The 17,534-nt window shown below is 36.5% G+C and overlaps 1 protein-coding gene across 5 annotated transcripts in view; it reads left to right on the forward strand.

The window, feature by feature from the left end:
• Positions 1-15,773, forward strand: part of LOC143222125 (uncharacterized) — a 44,926-nt gene extending 29,153 nt beyond the window's left edge. For 3 of the 5 annotated variants that reach the window (XM_076448120.1, XM_076448119.1, XM_076448122.1), the window contains one exon: positions 11,131-15,773. In XM_076448120.1, coding sequence (XP_076304235.1) covers positions 11,131-12,212 — 1,082 coding nt within the window. In that variant the 3' untranslated portion in view covers positions 12,213-15,773. Of the gene's footprint in view, positions 1-1,913; positions 2,465-6,014; positions 10,947-11,130 lie in introns of those variants that run through there. The other 2 variants (XM_076448118.1, XM_076448121.1) reach the window with 2 other exon arrangements.
• The last annotated feature ends 1,761 nt before the right edge of the window (positions 15,774-17,534 follow it).

The following is a 17,534-nucleotide window of genomic DNA, read 5'->3' on the forward strand; positions in this document are numbered from 1 at the left end:
GAGAGCAAGAGACACCGCAATAAAATGGACTAACATAATCAAACGACGGAAAGCAAGAGACACCGCAATAAAATGGACTAACATAATCAAACGACGGAAAGCAAGAGACACCGCCATAAAATGGACTAACATAATCAAACCACGGAAAGCAAGAGACACCGCAATAAAATGGACTAACATAATTCAACGACAGAAAGCAAGAGACACCGCCATAAAATGGACTGACATAATCAAACCACGGAGAGCAAGTGACACCGCCATAAAATGGACTAACATAATAAAACGACGGAAAGCAAGAGACACCGCCATAAAATGGACTGTCATAATCAAACGACGGAAAGCAAGAGACACCGCCATAAAATGGACTAACATAATCAAACCACGGAAAACAAGAGACACCGCCATAAAATGGACTGACATAATCAAACCACGGAGAGCAAGTGACACCGCCATAAAATGGACTAACATAATAAAACGACGGAAAGCAAGAGACACCGCCATAAAATGGACTGTCATAATCAAACGACGGAAAGCAAGAGACACCGCCATAACATGGACTAACATAATCAAACCACAGAAAGCAAGAGACATCGCCATAAAATGGACTAACATAATCAAACGACGGAAAGCAAGAGACACCGCCATAAAATGGACTGACATAATCAAACGACGGAAAGCAAGAGACACCGCAATAAAATGGACTAACATAATTCAACGACGGAAAGCAAGAGACACCGCCATAAAATGGACTAACATAATCAAACCACAGAAAGCAAGAGACATCGCCATAAAATGGACTAACATAATCAAACCACAGAAAGCAAGAGACACCGCCATAAAGTGGACTAACATAATCAAATCACGGAGAGCAAGAGACACCGCAATAAAATGGACTAACATAATCAAACGACGGAAAGCAAGAGACACCGCCATAAAATGGACTAACATAATCAAACCACGGAAAACAAGAGACACCGCCATAAAATGGACTAACATAATTAAACCACAGAAAGCAAGAGACATCGCCATAAAATGGACTAACATAATCAAACGACGGAAAGCAAGAGACACCGCCATAAAATGGACTAACATAATCAAACGACGGAAAGCAAGAGACACCGCAATAAAATGGACTAACATAATTCAACGACGGAAAGCAAGAGACACCGCAATAAAATGGACTAACATAATCAAACGACGTAAAGCAAGAGACATCGCCATAAAATGGACTAACATAATCAAACCACGAAAAGCAAGAGACACCGCCATAAAATGGACTAACATAATCAAACCACGGAAAGCAAGAGACACCGCCATAAAGTGGACTAACATAATCAAACCACGGAAAGCAAGAGACACCGCAATAAAATGGACTAACATAATCAAACGACGGAAAGCAAGAGACACCGCCATAAAATGGACTAACATAATCAAACCACGGAAAGCAAGAGACACCGCCAGAAAATGGACTAACATAATCAAACCACGGAAAGCAAGAGACACCGCAATAAAATGGACCAACATAATTCAACGACGGAAAGCAAGAGACACCGCCATAAAATGGACTAACATAATCAAACGACGGAAAGCAAGAGACACTGCCATAAAATGGACTAACATAATCAAACCACGGAAAGTAAGAGACACCGCCATAAAGTGGACTAACATAATCAAACCACGGAAAGCAAGAGACTTTTTTGTTTGTTTGTTTGTTTGTTTTTGAATTTCGCACAAAGCTACTCGAGGGCTATCTGTGCTAGCTGTCCCTAATTTAGCAGTGTAAGACTAGAAGGAAGGCATCTAGTCATCACCACCCACCGCCAACTCTTGGGCTACTCTTTTACCAACGAATAGTGGGATTGAGCGTCACATTATAATGCCCCCACGGCTGGGAGGGCGAGCATGTTTGGCGCGACAGGGATGCGAACCTGCGACCCTCAGATTACGAGTCGCACGCCTTAACACGCTTGGCCATGCCGGGCCAGCAAGAGACACCGCCATAAAATGGACTAACATAATCAAACCACAGAAAGTAAGAGAAGGCGCACGCGCGACTTTTTTTCTTTTTTCTCTACTTTTAATTAAGTGAGTGAGGTTTGTTGCTCATCGGTCGCTTTTCGGGTTTACGGTAACATTAGATCTGCCGTCGTGTGTTGCTAACTGCGGTAGTCGAGAAGGCGTCACGCACTAGCCTGACTAGAAGCCGGAACTAGAAATTTAGCCTGTACAGAGATCAGTAGCCTGTTCGGCAAACGTTGAGTTGTCGAGTGTCTGTGTAAAGAACCGGCCACAGTTTCACTCTGCGTCAAACTTGTCACTTTGTGTGGATAACTGATTGCGTGTGACATAAGCGTAATATTTAAAGCACTTTCTTTACTGATATTCAGAAGGCTGTATTGATTGAAGGGCTCGACTATGCCGTTACGGGAAGAAGAATCGTGTGTCAGTTGTGTAACTTCACTTGGTAAGTGGTCTGTTAATCAACTTACATAGAAGAAAAGTTCATGCATTTCGTATATAAAATAACCATAACCAAACTAATGTTTCTAGAAGCAGTTCACTATATTTAGTCCTGTTTTGGTGAACACCATATAGTTTGAAACGTCCTTGTAACGTGTCTTGTAGCCTTCCTGGCAGCAGTGTAATGACTAAACGTCACTAGTTTCCTTTCGTTCTGGTGTCTTGTAGTAAAAGGCAAATTTGAGGCCTACGATTCGTTTCCTATTAATTTATTACGGTAAATGACCAACGAAACGCCACGATTTTTTGTTTCTTAATGACGTTTCACAGTAAACGACTAATCATAATAATTACTGTTATACTAACAATTTGAAAACAACATATTTTAAAACGTAGGCAACCGCTCATATGGGGAGGGGGTTAAAATCGAAACAATTACAAGTTTTGTTGCTGGTGGGACGTAGTGTTATCCAATGTAGAAATATTAATGTAGGAAAGAGTTTTATATCCAAATTGCTTTTTATTTTGTTCAACGTTTACAAAATCTTCACCTCCAATAATATAGTTATAATTTTTCTCTCTCCTGGAAAAGTATTACCGTAAACAAAGTATCAAGCGTTAAGTAAAACCTTTTATTCAGTTTAATGATGTTTGCTTTATTTTTTAAACATTTCGTGCAATTAAAACTATCAAATTTACAGTTGCTGTTCTATACGTAAAAAGGCCATACATGGTCGGGTGGTTAAAGCGCTAGACTCGTGATCTAATGAGGGTCCAGGTCAAACCAAACATCCTTGCCCTTTCAGCCGTGGGGGCATTGTAATGGTACAATCAATCCCATTATTCGTTGGTAAAAGAAAAGCCCAAGAGTTGGCGATGGGTGGTGAAGACTAGTTGCCTTCCCTCTAGTTTGTGATTCTCTTTTAGGAATTTCTTGTTCTGAGTTCTTTACCCCTTTTTGTTTTATTGTCAGAATCGTGCGAAAAAATATGTAGGCAGATAATATTAACAATGTTTACTGAACAATCATTTCCGTCATTTGTTTAGCGAATGTAAACTTCAACAAGTTTATAAGGGGGGATGCAAATTTTCAGCATGGGACGTTGTAGTAATGTGTGTCGCTTCAGGCCGCGTGCGTTCAATATTTTAACATTTTACATATCTGATGTTCTAAGACAAAATATTTAGTTTGAAATAAAAGGTTATGTACTCATTAGTCTTGATTTTTTTTGGTGAATTTTCCTTAGTATTTATTTCAAGTTCGAAAATTAAATTAACAACACTAGATCGAGTGTAAGATATATAATGAGATTGTGGCGCCATCTGTCAGCGGACATAAAAGCCGCGAGTCATGGAAGGTTCAAAACGAACACGGATGAGAACAATTTAATCAATGTTTTATAATTTTGATTATACACTATTAATCAGAAGTAGCAAAGATACATAATAAATTAATCAGTAATGTGGATCTCAAAATTATAAGACCTAAGTATCTCAAGATTCTAGACAAAAGTGGAACCGAAGTTAATAAATCATTTATTGAAATGCAATTTACAGTATTAGGGCTTTTACTTGAAATAGGGCTAACGTAACCTGTTACAACATTGACTATCTGCGGGTACATTAGTACACACAACTTAATAAGCTGTTAAGTTCTATTCGCCGTGTTGGAACGACGTCATACTTGTGTAAGTTTTTGGTATGACATTTCGTGCCTCTCTTTCTTTTCTATTTTATTTATTCGAGCAGAAATATAGGTTTAGAATACTGCAACGCAAACTTTCATTATATGTGATGCCGTCACAGAAGCATGGCTTCGAAATATCAATAAATATATTACATTTTTAATATTGCCTTTTCTGTTCATATACCTACATGTAAAGGTATTTGTTTGTAAAACTTATGACGTTATTAGTCACGTGATAGTAACGAGTTTAAGTTTCCAAACACACACACACACAAAAGTATTCATGATGATTGTAAGAGAAGCAATCAAATACACTGGTTGTTATATAAGCATATGATTTACTTTTAAGTAAGACAGAGTTCTATTACAACTTTAATTGTACTTTTTTGTTCAGAAAAATATAAAATGTTAGGACGACTTTTCATTACAAAATCAAGATGATTAGTTAGTTCGTTTGTTTGAATTTTGTGCAAAGCTACACGAGGACTATCTGTGCTAGCTCTCCCTAATTTAGCAGTGAAAAACAAGAGGGAAGGTAGCTAGTCTTCACCACTCACCGCCAACCATTGGGCTACTCTTTTACTAACGAATAATGGAATTAATCGTAATTTTATAACGCTCCCACGGGTTAAAGGACAAGCATGTTTGGTGTGACGTGGATTCGAACACATGACTCACAGATTAGGAGTCGAGCGCCATAGCCACCTGGCCATGTCGGGCTACCCACTCTGTCAATATACAGTTACGACAGAAAGTGTTCGTACCCCTGCGACGGGAGTACTTTTTCCTCGTAACATGAAAAGTATCATGATTAGGATAATGAAAGTAAGGTATATTATAAATATTATACTAACTCACATCTACATAAATTGTTATGTAAATTGAACGACAAATAAACTGTTTATAAACAAATAACCAAACATAGGAGGGGCAGAAAGTGTTCGTGCGTCTACTTTAATGGTCAGTTGTGTAGTCTTTCAGGTGAATTACTTGGCGCAGTCTCTCCTCATAGCCCTCCATGATCGTTTGACAGTACTCGACTGGTATTTTCTTCCATTCTTCTTTACAGAAGGCCTCCAACTCTTGCAAGTTTTTCGGATGACGCTGATGAACCCTGGTCTTCAATTCATGCCAAACGTTTTCAATTGGGTTGAGATCGGGTAACTGCGATGGCCATTCCAGAACGCTTATGTGGTTCAACCGTGATTGCACATATTTCGATGTGTGCTTAGGGTCATTGTCGTGCTGGAAGATCCAACGACGTCCAAGCCGCAAGTTTCGAGCAGCATTCTTGACATAAGTGCTTAATATATTAACGAACTCTTCTTTTTTCATGATTCTGTTGATGCGGTGAAGGCTGCCTACACCAGAAGAGATGAAGGAACCCAATAGCATTATCGAGGCACCTCCGTGTTTAACTGTAGGGACGGTGTTCTTCGGAAGATTTCGTTCCCCCTTCTTACGGAAAATATAGCGAAAATCATTGTGGGCGAAAAGCTCGATTTTAGTCTCGTCTTACTAAAGAATACTCTTCCAATAGGTTTATCTCATGCTTTCTTACATACCTCAATTGTGCTTCTAAATGAACAGGCTTTAAATATGGAGTTCTACGATGACGGCATGCTTTGAACCCAGAAGAGCGTAACATATTCGTAACTGTAGAGGTGCTTACTTCAACCCCAGTTTCTGTATGTCATTACGTGTTAAACGAGGGTTCCTACGAACTTCTCTGAGAACCTTCCTCTTGGTTCTCTCTGGAATTTTGGTGGGGCGTCCGGAACGAGGGAGGTTAGCAGTTGATCCTGTGAGCTTTAACTTTGCAATTATGCTTTGAACAGTAGATTTCGGCACATTAAGTTGTGTAGCAATACCGGAAAGAGACACACGACATTCGGTTTTTTAAATCACTGGACAGTTGTTTTCTGTTCGCCATGATGACCAAGCAGATAATGACGGAGACGGCGCTAAATTGCCGGAAGTACATTTTTTGCTGGCTAAATTCCAATAATTATGAACCCAGTGTCTAGTTCTTGAATGGTATAATGTAGTTTATTCGCCAAACTAAACAAAATTGTGACGGGAATATCAGTTTTTTCACACGTTCTGAAATGTTCGAACACTTTCTGCTCCTCCTATTTTTGGTTATTTGTTTATAAACAGTTTATTTGCCATTTAATTTACATAAAAATTATGTAGATGTGTGTTAGTATAATATTTATAATATATTATACGTCTATTAGCCTAATCGTGATACTTTTTTAAGTTATGAGCAAAAAACCACTCGGGACACAGGGGTACGAACACTTTCTGTCGTAACTGTGTTCGAAACACGATATTAAGATCAGTGTTTTCACATACACAGAGAGATAAATACAGTTTTGTTAAACCTTCTTTTAATGGTAAATTAACCGAAATAGATATTTTTTTTCTATGGCGTAGTTACTCTAAAAATGTGGTTGAAAAGGCCCGAATGCATCAAAAAATCCTCTAGTACACAGAATGAGACCATTATCACAGGTCAAGCGTCCTAACGACCTGGCCAAGATGATTAGTAGAATCCTGTTACTGGAAAGATGGCATTTAGTGTCGAGGGCAAAATCATATTGTTATCATAACTTAAGGAATTCTGATAAAAAGTATTATAACTATCTATATCAGAACTTCATAAAAAAACTAATGAAAGAGGAAACTGTATAGTAATCTAGAATAATTAGAAAAGGAGCACATATAACTTCGAGAATCATTTCATCATTTGTTGGGTACCCTTGCTGCTAGCGACATTTTCGGTCGTAATCCCAACAATACGTCGTCGAATAAAATTGTCCAGGCTATAAGATTTGGGTTAGCAGTATATGTATTGAAATCCTATAGGTAAGTTTATTTTCTTCATTTAGAAACATCCTGACGTAACAAGAAAGCGGATGAAATTTGCGTGATGCTATACATGGCATTAATGACCTATTAGTGTCAGATTATGTAATTTTAGTTATTTTTTTGTTTGGTGCAGATTTATGCAGTAGACTATATGCGATTTGTCCACCACACAGGTTTGTTTATTTGTTCATTTATATTCAATTAAGCCCAAGCTACGCTATGGGCTATCTATGCTTTGCCCATCACTGGTATCGAAACTTGATTTCTAGCGTTGTAACTCTGAAGACAATAGGGAGCCACCACAGGAGAACCTGGCATGGTCTGGTAGTTAGGGTGCAAAACTCGAGATGTGTGGGTTGCGGTTTCTAATCCCCGTCATAGAATATTATTGCCCATTCAGCCGAGAAGGCGTTATAATGTGACGGCTAATTGTACTTTACAATGGTAAAGGAGTAGCCCAAGAGTTGGCAGTATGTGGTGCTGACCTGCTGCCCTTCCTCTGGTCTATCGCTGCTAAATTAGAAATGGCTAACGCTGTTAGCCCTTAAGTAGCTTTCTGCGTGAAATAAAAAAAACAACTGATCAAGTGCCAACCGAAAGGAATATAACCCAGGTTTAGCGTCGTACGTCCGCAAACTCACTTCTAACTAACGATGGGGGAACTCTGTAATACTAAGGAGCAAACTTTTACGACATTTCTAAAACCTGAACTTTTTTTGTATTTTAGCTTGTAAAAAGTGAGGACGAAACAGTAATGTTGGATTTAAGTAAACATCGTTTTATTCAAAATCCGATAACGGTGTCCTCGATTAACTGACTTAATATGAAGTACAATATATTTCCAGGACATTTTTAACAATGGCTTCGAGTGGTAATAACTCCACTCACCTGAAGTGGTTTCTGAAATGTTTTGCAGAACTAAAACTAAAGTGAGCACAGGTTTAACAAGTCTAGAGAAAAGACAAGGTTTAGTCTCTTAACGGACTGTGCAAACAATTATAAATAAATATCCCATAGTTACAATATCTCTAGTTAAGCACGAAAATGTTACATAATTATGATAGTGTGTAATTTTGGAAATTAACTACTAATTTTCTCTCCTTGCTTTATCAAAAAAAGTTCTTTTAAACCAAAAATTGGTAAACACTTTAGTGCTGAGTCAATAGGCTAGCTTGTGTACAGTGTATATGCTTACGTAACTGTAAAAACAAAGAATGGATATGTCATCTTTCACCGTAACTTGTGGTTTTTTTCAAGTAGTGTCTCTATAGTTGGTTATAAACCAGCTCTTAAAAGTGCTCAGACGGCGAAAAATACACATTTTGGAAAAGAGATGCGTAAAAGAATGAGTAATTCATGAAACATGATTGTTAGAGCAAATATTTAGAAATGTCGTTATTTTGCTATAAAGCTGACATGGTTTGCTCTCCCTTAATGGTTCTGATACCAAGAAATTACTTAACAGTTATTCTTTTGAATTTCGCGCAAATGAAGACTTGAGCGTCTCAACCATCTGGTCATGCCGGGCTACCAGTTATACTTTAGCTGTTAAGATATATCAATAAGTGATATAATTACCATTGTATAATTTAAACTTTCGTCGTAATTAGTAATCCGAGGGTCGCGGGTTCGAATCCCGGTCGCACCAAACATGCTCGCCCTTTCAGCCGTGGGGGCGTTATAATGTGACGGTCAATCCCACTATTCGTTGGTAAAAGAGTAGCTCAAGAGTTGGCGTTGGATGGTGATGACCAGCTCCCTTTTCTCTAGTCTTACACTGCAAAATTATGGACAGCTATCGCAGACAGCCCTCGTGTAGCTTTGAGCGAAATTCAAAATAAACCAAAACGTCGTAATTAATCTAATGAAGGAAACTAAAAAAACAAAAACTGTCATTTTGATGACGGTTCGTTTTCGTGTCTGTCGTGTAGATTGCTCTTGGTGAATTCGAATATATACAGTTATGTGTCAATGCAGTAAAGCTGTCATAAACAGTATTAGAAGCCACCACATATTCGATATTTCATTGAATGATGTAGGTTATTTGAAAGCTTCCTTGTTTGCTTTTCTTATGGTTGAATTTCGCGAGGTTTTTCTGCGCTAGCCATTTCTAACAAAGTACTGATAGACTTGAGGAAAGACAGTTAGTCAAAGCCACCCACCTCCAAGTTTTAGGCCACTTTGTACTAATAGTTTAATATTATAACGATAGTAGGAATCGAATCTGCGACTAATAGATATTTGAAAAGCTCGTTAATTCCTAACGTAATTATAGTGTTTTGCAGTATAATTCAAAATAACTCCACCAGGTCGCGCAGAAACAGTTTAGTCTGATTAGGCTGTCACAAAAAATGAAAAAAAAAAGTCAATGTTAACTTTGATGACGAAAATAATCGAAATCCTTTCACAAGTTTTAAATAAACTGTAGCTGATGTACAAATATCCATTAGTTAATTTTCATGTCTGATTATTTTTACTGAGAAAAATAGGTATAGGTTTCAAATATGATGACTTTAAACTCACATTTAAAACAACAAAGTGTGCAGGTGGTTTGAATGGATAATAATGTGTGTGTATGTGTGTATTATATGGTGATAATGTTTCTTCGTTACGTAATGAAGCTATCTTCATACTTTATAGTTATTGGTCAAGTAGCTTTTTCTCTAACCATAGTGAAATCTTATGTAAAGTAAATTTATATAACGTATTATTAATAATATTCAGAATTAAATAATAATATATTACGTCCTTCCCTAGCGTGTTATATACAAATATATACAAAAGTTGTCGTTGTTCAAGTACAAAGCTACACAAAGGGCTGTCTGGGTTCCGTCAATCACGAGTATCGAAACCCGGATTCTAGTATTATAAGTCCGCAGACATACATACCGTTGTGCCATTAGAGTGGCATATAATATTAGTGATATATGTGTTAGTTGTTCTAAGGTTTTAGCATTAAAAAAATCATACCACTGTGCTCTTTGGGAGTAGCCAATAGAATAGGCAGTGGATGGTGTTAACATGCTGCCCTTTCTCTGGTATCTCGCTGCTAAATAAGATGGGGAAGGGGTGTCAAATTGGCCAAAGATCTTGTATGTGAACGCATGGTCAAAAAAAGGACACAGAGAAAAACGAACTGTACTACTGTATGTTTGGTAAATCCGGTGGACACGAAAAGATATCAATTTTCTCACCTGTCACAGGAAGGTTTTTTTTTCAACTATGTTTATTTACAACAATTTTATTATTTAAAGACACATATTCTATTTGTTAGAATTCCGTTTCCTATTCCGTATTAGCATCCATGTTTATAAAACTAGTGCCGGATATCCCGCCTGATGAAACTTCGTGATGCTGAAGCGAAAGAAGAAAAAATGGGACGTATTTAAATATTCAATAAAACTCCCAATTACTATTACATTCCCTGGTGTATTAAGGGAAGTGTACTGGAGGAGATATGTATATATGTACTGTTTATACGAAAAACTCAGTTCTAGCGGCAAAACTAAGTACGTTAGAGAAAGTGACATTAGCAATTGACTTTCTATTACTAATTTGGTTCTAAATCTCGGAATTATGTGGTCTCCCAACATCTGACCTGTTAAGTGCCTTGAATGTGATGAGGAAATTATATATCTATGATTCTATTTACGTCATTTCCTTCTTGTCTCACTACACTCCAATCGATGACTAGTTTCCGGTTCAATGTTTAATCCAATAACCACACAGTTTTTCTAGTCATAGAGCCCACTTTAGGACGGGAAGGATGTTATAAGTTGACGTTGTTTAGGGAAATGCAGTTTTGCCTTTTTTTTTCCTACACGTATTAAATCGTGATCTACAGAAAGTTCGCTAGAGATTGGGGTGGTGCTCTTAAAACTGAAGTTGGAAATGACAAAATCTGTCTTCGTCGCAATCTCTAAAAGTATGTGCATTTTTGTTATAGAATTAAAGCTATCATTGTAAATAAAGTCAGACGTAGAGCTATTGCTTCTTAACAAAGAAATTGCTTATATACTGTCATTTCTGAGGTTAAGTCTTACCGAAACTTGTAAACATTGCGTGGTTACTTCTTTCTTAACTGATTATGTTCTTACTTTTTCGTGCAGGAATGGAAACCAACGTTACGCTTTGGCAGTTCTTATTGGAGCTGTTGCTAAGTGACCATTACAACCACATCATCACATGGATAAATAATGAGGGCGAATTCAAGCTGGTGAACGCTGAAGAAGTGGCTCGTCTCTGGGGGCTAAGAAAGAACAAGCATAACATGAACTACGACAAACTTAGTCGGGCCCTCAGGTACTACTACGACAAGAACATTATTAAGAAAGTTTTAGGACAGAAATTCGTGTATCGTTTTGTATCTTTTCCAGAAACTGTTAAAACAGAAAACAAGATTCCGTTCCACGTGAAAATGGAAAGCATCAACAAGGCCAAGGGCGTCGTTTTTCACAACGCTTCTTCCAGAGCAGCTCGCAGCCCTCCCAGTCTTTATCACAGTAAGACTGAAAAGGTGTATCAGACAGCTCCCCTAGATCTCAGAGAAGACGCCGAAAGAAGGGCACTGGCTTTACGTGAAACTGAAAATACTACTGCTAGCCTTTCTGATAGAAATGCGTTAGTTTTGTGCGCATCAGAAGCGGGTGAACGCGAGGAGAAAAGACGACTGGACAGTGACGATCATTCGGCTAGAAGTTGTTCTGTCAATTCTAAATGCAACGCGTCTTCTCCTACAAAGAAACAAAAAACCGATTTTCACCGCGATCCCTGTTTCTCTCCCGATCCGTCTTCATCGAGTTCCGCGTCGTCAGTTGGAGAGAGTACCGTCCTGTTAAACAAATCAAAACCGAAACCTTCGTTGTTTTTTCCCGTCCCCACCAGCCCCAGACCGATAGCAGGCGGGTTTTCTGCACTTCAGACTCCCGTTGTAACTTTGGCCAGCCCGTTTCTCTCTGACAGCAACTCGCCGATCGTGCCGCTACCATTCTGGACTCCAATAAGTCCTCTGTCGCTGCCCAGTCCTCACTACTCAAGTGGATCACCAGCTCACTTCCAGTTTCCCCCTTCTCATTCCAGCCTTGGAATCGCTGCCTTTCCATCGCTGAATCCATTCATGGCACATCCGAATCCACTGTTTGATCCGAAAGTGCTTTTTTCTCCAACTAAATCTATATCCGTTTTACAATGACCATTTAATATTCATAAACTAAGGCCGGGAACTCTTCGTGGATACGAAACCAACAATCTTTTGGGAGTAGCTGTTGTAAGTGTAAAGCAACATGACAATAAAACCTAGTCTCCTTTCCTCTTATAGGACAAAATAACAATCGGGTAAAAATGTGTGAAATATGTAAGGTTGCCCCACAGCTAACAGTACTGTGATCACGTTTCAGAGTGCCTTGAAGATGTGCTGCTACTGATAAAACTGTGATACAGTTTTTAATCGGAAAGCCTACACCGATGTTGGTTGTACGTTTAACTTATTTACGTATAATCTGACTTAGTAGCTTATAATAAACAATATGTTTTTAACGTTTATTTCAGACACAAAGAATGAGCATAAAAACATTTGTTTTTACTGTCGTCGATTACTATTTATGTTTCCAGAACGAAAGCTAGATTAATTCCAGCTGAATATATCATATTCTTAGTTAGAAAGAAAGCAAACGTATTTCTAAAGTACTTTATATCCTTATAATTTTGTACATTTCGACAAAGGCACGAATTTGTGCCAGCCTAATATTTTAAGCGTGCTATACCTGAACTATCAGACGCAAACTTAATTAAATATGTATATGTATATAAATATATATATAGGTGACTAGATTTTGTAACACGAGCGGATTCGCTCAGATTACATACTTAAAAATCTTGGATTCTATGGAATACATGACTTCCGTTTTCTGTGTAATATTAGGTTTTGTAAATTGTAAATATATATATATAGAATTACTTTTTTGTATATTGAAGTTTATATATATATATATATATATATAGAGAGAGAGAGACAGAAATATAAGATTTTAAAGACCCAAGTTCAATGGTTCTTGTATAAAAGTGTTTTTTTCTGCATTTTGAAGTGTGTGTGATAATGGATGAAATATAACTGCTAACATCGTGCCTTATAATTAAACAGAACCATTTACAGATACTTTCTTTATTTTTGTATTACTGTTTATTTACGTGTTGCTAGGCACCTAAAGAAGACACGTTTTCACGTTAGACATGGGCCCGGCATGGCCAAGTGTGTTAAGGTGTTCGACTCGTAATTCGAGGGTCGCGGGTTCGAATCCTGGTTGCACCAAACATGCTCGCCCTTTCAGCCGTGGGGGCGTTATAATGTGACGGTCAATCCCACTATTCGTTGGTAAAAGAGTAGCCCAAGAGTTGGCGGTGGGTGGTGATGACTAGCTGCCTTCCCTCTAGTCTTACACTGCTAAATTAGGGACGGCTAGCACAGATAGCCCTCGAGTAGCTTTGTGCGAAATTCAAAAACAAACAAACAAACGTTAGACATTGTCTGTTAAACTGCAGAGATAGATCGAAATGTTTGGCAATAATTCATATCTTACAAGTGTCTATTGTTATTTTCAAAACGTATATCAACATTGTAAAGAAATATTAGTTTTTCTTCAAGAAAATTTTAAAAGTATGCAAAAAACAAAAAAACTGTTCATTTGGGAAGATTTTTTTTCCGATTTATCATTACGATGAAATTAATTTTTTAAAATTTTAAGCCTATTCGTAAACCATAACCTACTCAAGTCGGGCTCTAAAGGAGGCCTGAACAATAAAAAACAATAATATGTGGATTCCAGTTTCAATGGCCACTCATTTTCAACTTACATTTGCAGCTAGTTAAGCTGTGATTAAAATTATACTCTCTTTTACTTTTAATAAAAGCTGACTGATGCTACATCTATCTATTTTATAATGTGAGGAATGAAAATACTTGACGTTTAAATCACTTGAATAAAATATGTATTGATAGTTTATTTGTCTAACGCTACCTTTCATAATTGAAGAAAAGTTTACTTGTATCTTATGTATTAAATATTTTCATATTAAATATACACGCATTTATAAAATAGACAAACATTTCTTTGTGAATTTCTTAAATTATATAGGTTGAGTACGTTATATTTAAACGATTTTTGGAGAGTCACGGTACGTCTCTTCACGGTCTGTCTGATGCTCGTGCATCTTGACAATAGCTATGCAACATAGTTTCCAATGCAGACTGTCATGTCTAAAACACGCTATTCTTTCTTGCATGCATTCAGTAGGTCGTTCAACGTACGAGGATGACAATTTTCCAGCTCCCTTTTAACAGTCTGAACGCAAAGAAGTCCAAGGACTCTGACGATTAGACCAGTATGTCTTTTTATGGAGTGATATGAATAATTCTACAATGCTGTAATTGCTTGGGTTATATTACGACTTATCTGATATGCCGGGTAAATAACTTATGTCGCTTTCCTTGACGGAGAGTATTCTTTATTATAATGTGTGCTGTTGTCTAGGGCACGTGTACGGCTTTTGCCATTGCCCTTCGTGTTCGTGATTTTTACCTGTTTTGGATGGTCCCCATAACCTAATTTAACCCATTTCTCCTTTATTTTATAATGACATTAACTACAAGATATTATCTCCGTCTTACAAATTCCAAATCTCCAACTTCAACACAACTCTGCGATTTAAATACATGAATACTTCGTGTTGGTAAGGGCTATTACTTATATCTTTTAGATAGCAACTAATTTTCGGAGGCAACGCACAACCTACAAAAACATCAAGTGTGATTATCACGAAACACCGACATGCATATAAAATCGTTTAAACATAACTGACTCAACCCCTGTGGTAACATTCAGTCACGTAATAGTTTTCTCGTAACTTGTAATAAAGGTATTGTGTTTCTAATGTTCATGCGCTTTAAGCCTCCAATAAGCGACCTTTTCTCAGATTTTCGTAGCAGATTAGTGACAATAATAGCTGGTTCAGGGTACTAGAAACACGGTACCGTAGGTGATTTTATTAATTCATATCTATATATGTACATACAGCCCTATCCGCAACAATAGTATGTCATGTATAATTGTTAAATATAAACCTTTAGTGAACTTACAAGAGTAAAGGAAAAATAAGTTTAAGAACTAATGAAAACTTCATGATTTATAAAAATAAGTGAATTTCAAAAGGTTAATTTGTTAATTAATAGTGTTGCGCTCGTGCAGAAAGCTCTATTAAAGTGAACGATAACAAAAAGGTTCATGTTAATTTATTATTATCGCTTGACAGAAGTTCTACCTCTAACCATTACTCTTGTGAAGAAACGAATAAACATATCGCCTTTCTTTGGTATCCCTTTTTTTAGCTGTGTAATACCACATCAGGGACTAAGGAATTATATACATTTTAGTTATATTTTTGTAAGTACTATACATAGAGAATCGGTTAGACGTGTTTATATGACAAAAAATAAGCCTAGCATATGGTACTAGAGATGAATAGGCTTTATACTTTTAATAATTATGTTGTGTCATAAAATTGTAATTTTTGGACCAATTACGTTATGACAATTAAACATCTATGCATTAAAGCTGTAATTTGTTTGTTTATGTTTTTTTTTTTAAGAGGTATATGTTGTTTTTCTAATAGCAAGAAATTGCTCACAATTCTTATAGAATTGATTTATAGTATATTGCGTTTGATGACAAATAAATACACTTTCAAGGTGTGTAATGAACTGAGAACTTTATTTTTTGTCGCATTAAGAAACAAGTTACATCCAACAGTTATAAGATAAAAAGTTCCACTTGATTAAATATGTTTTCTTTTAAACTGTAGTTCGCGTAACATGCACAGAGAGACAATCCTGAAATAAATAGTTTCGAATCGTTAATCACATTTATACATTTCATAATTAACTTGTTGAGAAAATTTCCATTATTACTTTTATAATAGAGGTCACTGAAAACAACCAATCACGTAATGGAGGTAGATTTTAACATAAACTTAGATTATTCAAGTATACTTTATGTTGAAGGTTTACTTATGTTTTCTGTTATTTTATTTAGTGCATTTTATTTCAGTTTACTCATGTTTTCTATTTTTCTTTATTTGGTTTATACTATTTCATTTTCTCTATATTTACTATTATTTTTATTTCGTGTATTTCATGTCATTTCGCTAATATTTTCTGTTTTTGTAATTGGTATATTTTATTTAAGTCCGGTTACGTTTTCTATTTTTCATTTGGTATATTTAATTTCAGCTCGCTCATATTTACTGTTACTTTATTAAGTGTATTTCATTACGCTCATGTTTTCAATTTTTTTCAATTTTCTGGATTGTTTCTGCTTTAATAGCGTCGATGAACATTTGCTGATTTTCACCTGTTTTGGATGGTCCCGTAGCCTAATTTAATCAATTTTGCTTTCATATCTAATGACAAGAATTACTACAAAGTATTATTCACGTCTTGAAAATTCCAAATCTCCGGCTTCAACACAACATCTCTATTGGTTATGAAGGAAAGCTAATATAACTAACTGTATGTGATGAACAGCGTTAAAGATTTTTTAAAATTAAGCGTTACTAGTTAGACAGGCAATATTTTACACTAAAAAAAAATCAATCAATAAATGAAGGCTTATGAATGGTATCACAAAAAATATGCTTCAGTGAACTTAACCCTAAAGATTTAAGGCTTAAACTCCAAAAGCCAACGAAATACTGAAAAATCGATTGCTTTCGCCCTTTAAACAGTACCTTTTCAAGTATTGTACTGCATATATTAAATTAGTTTCGCAGAATCTTTTGTCTCTCTTCGTCCAGCCCAACGGACGAGTTCTGGTATTAAAAGACAAGCTCATCTGGGAACGCTTTTGTCGTAGAGAAGCGATAGATCTGAGAATTTATTTTCACATGACTCTGATTTCAACCCACACTGAATAAATGTTATTAGCAATGCGGGGGAAAAGTCTGCAGTTAACTTGTTTTAATAACAAATTTATTATTAATTCTAAAGTTTTAAACATTTAAAACAACTACTTCCATGCGCATGCGTAATGAGTAATTATTGAGGCTGTGATAATTTCGTAACATAAAAAATAAATGTATCGCTATTTAGGTATATTAGTTTTTTAAATGTTGGTAGAGATTGCTAAGGTTTAGTGGAAAAAGAAACTGTACGTAGTCAGTTCCTAGATAAGTTGAACTAATTAGTGATTGCTTCGTAGCAGTTTGGTGATCATATGGAGAAAAAGAGATAATGGAAACGTAGGTTTGCTTCTTGGAATAATTAGATTGGCTTCCTGTTGTGAAAGACTTGGCACTTTGACTCTTAACTCCAAGTAAAGCTCATTCCCACTAGGAAGAATCTCAAAGATTTGTGGACAACGTGCCCACACCATAGTCTATGATTGGGACAATCACTCAATCCATCCAGTGTGTTATAGCGGCATTTCTGATGAGCAGACCACACAACAGATGAGGTTGTGAGATA

The sequence above is a fragment of the Tachypleus tridentatus genome, chromosome 8 (assembly GCF_004210375.1).
Source record: "Tachypleus tridentatus isolate NWPU-2018 chromosome 8, ASM421037v1, whole genome shotgun sequence".
Taxonomy (NCBI): domain Eukaryota; kingdom Metazoa; phylum Arthropoda; class Merostomata; order Xiphosura; family Limulidae; genus Tachypleus; species Tachypleus tridentatus.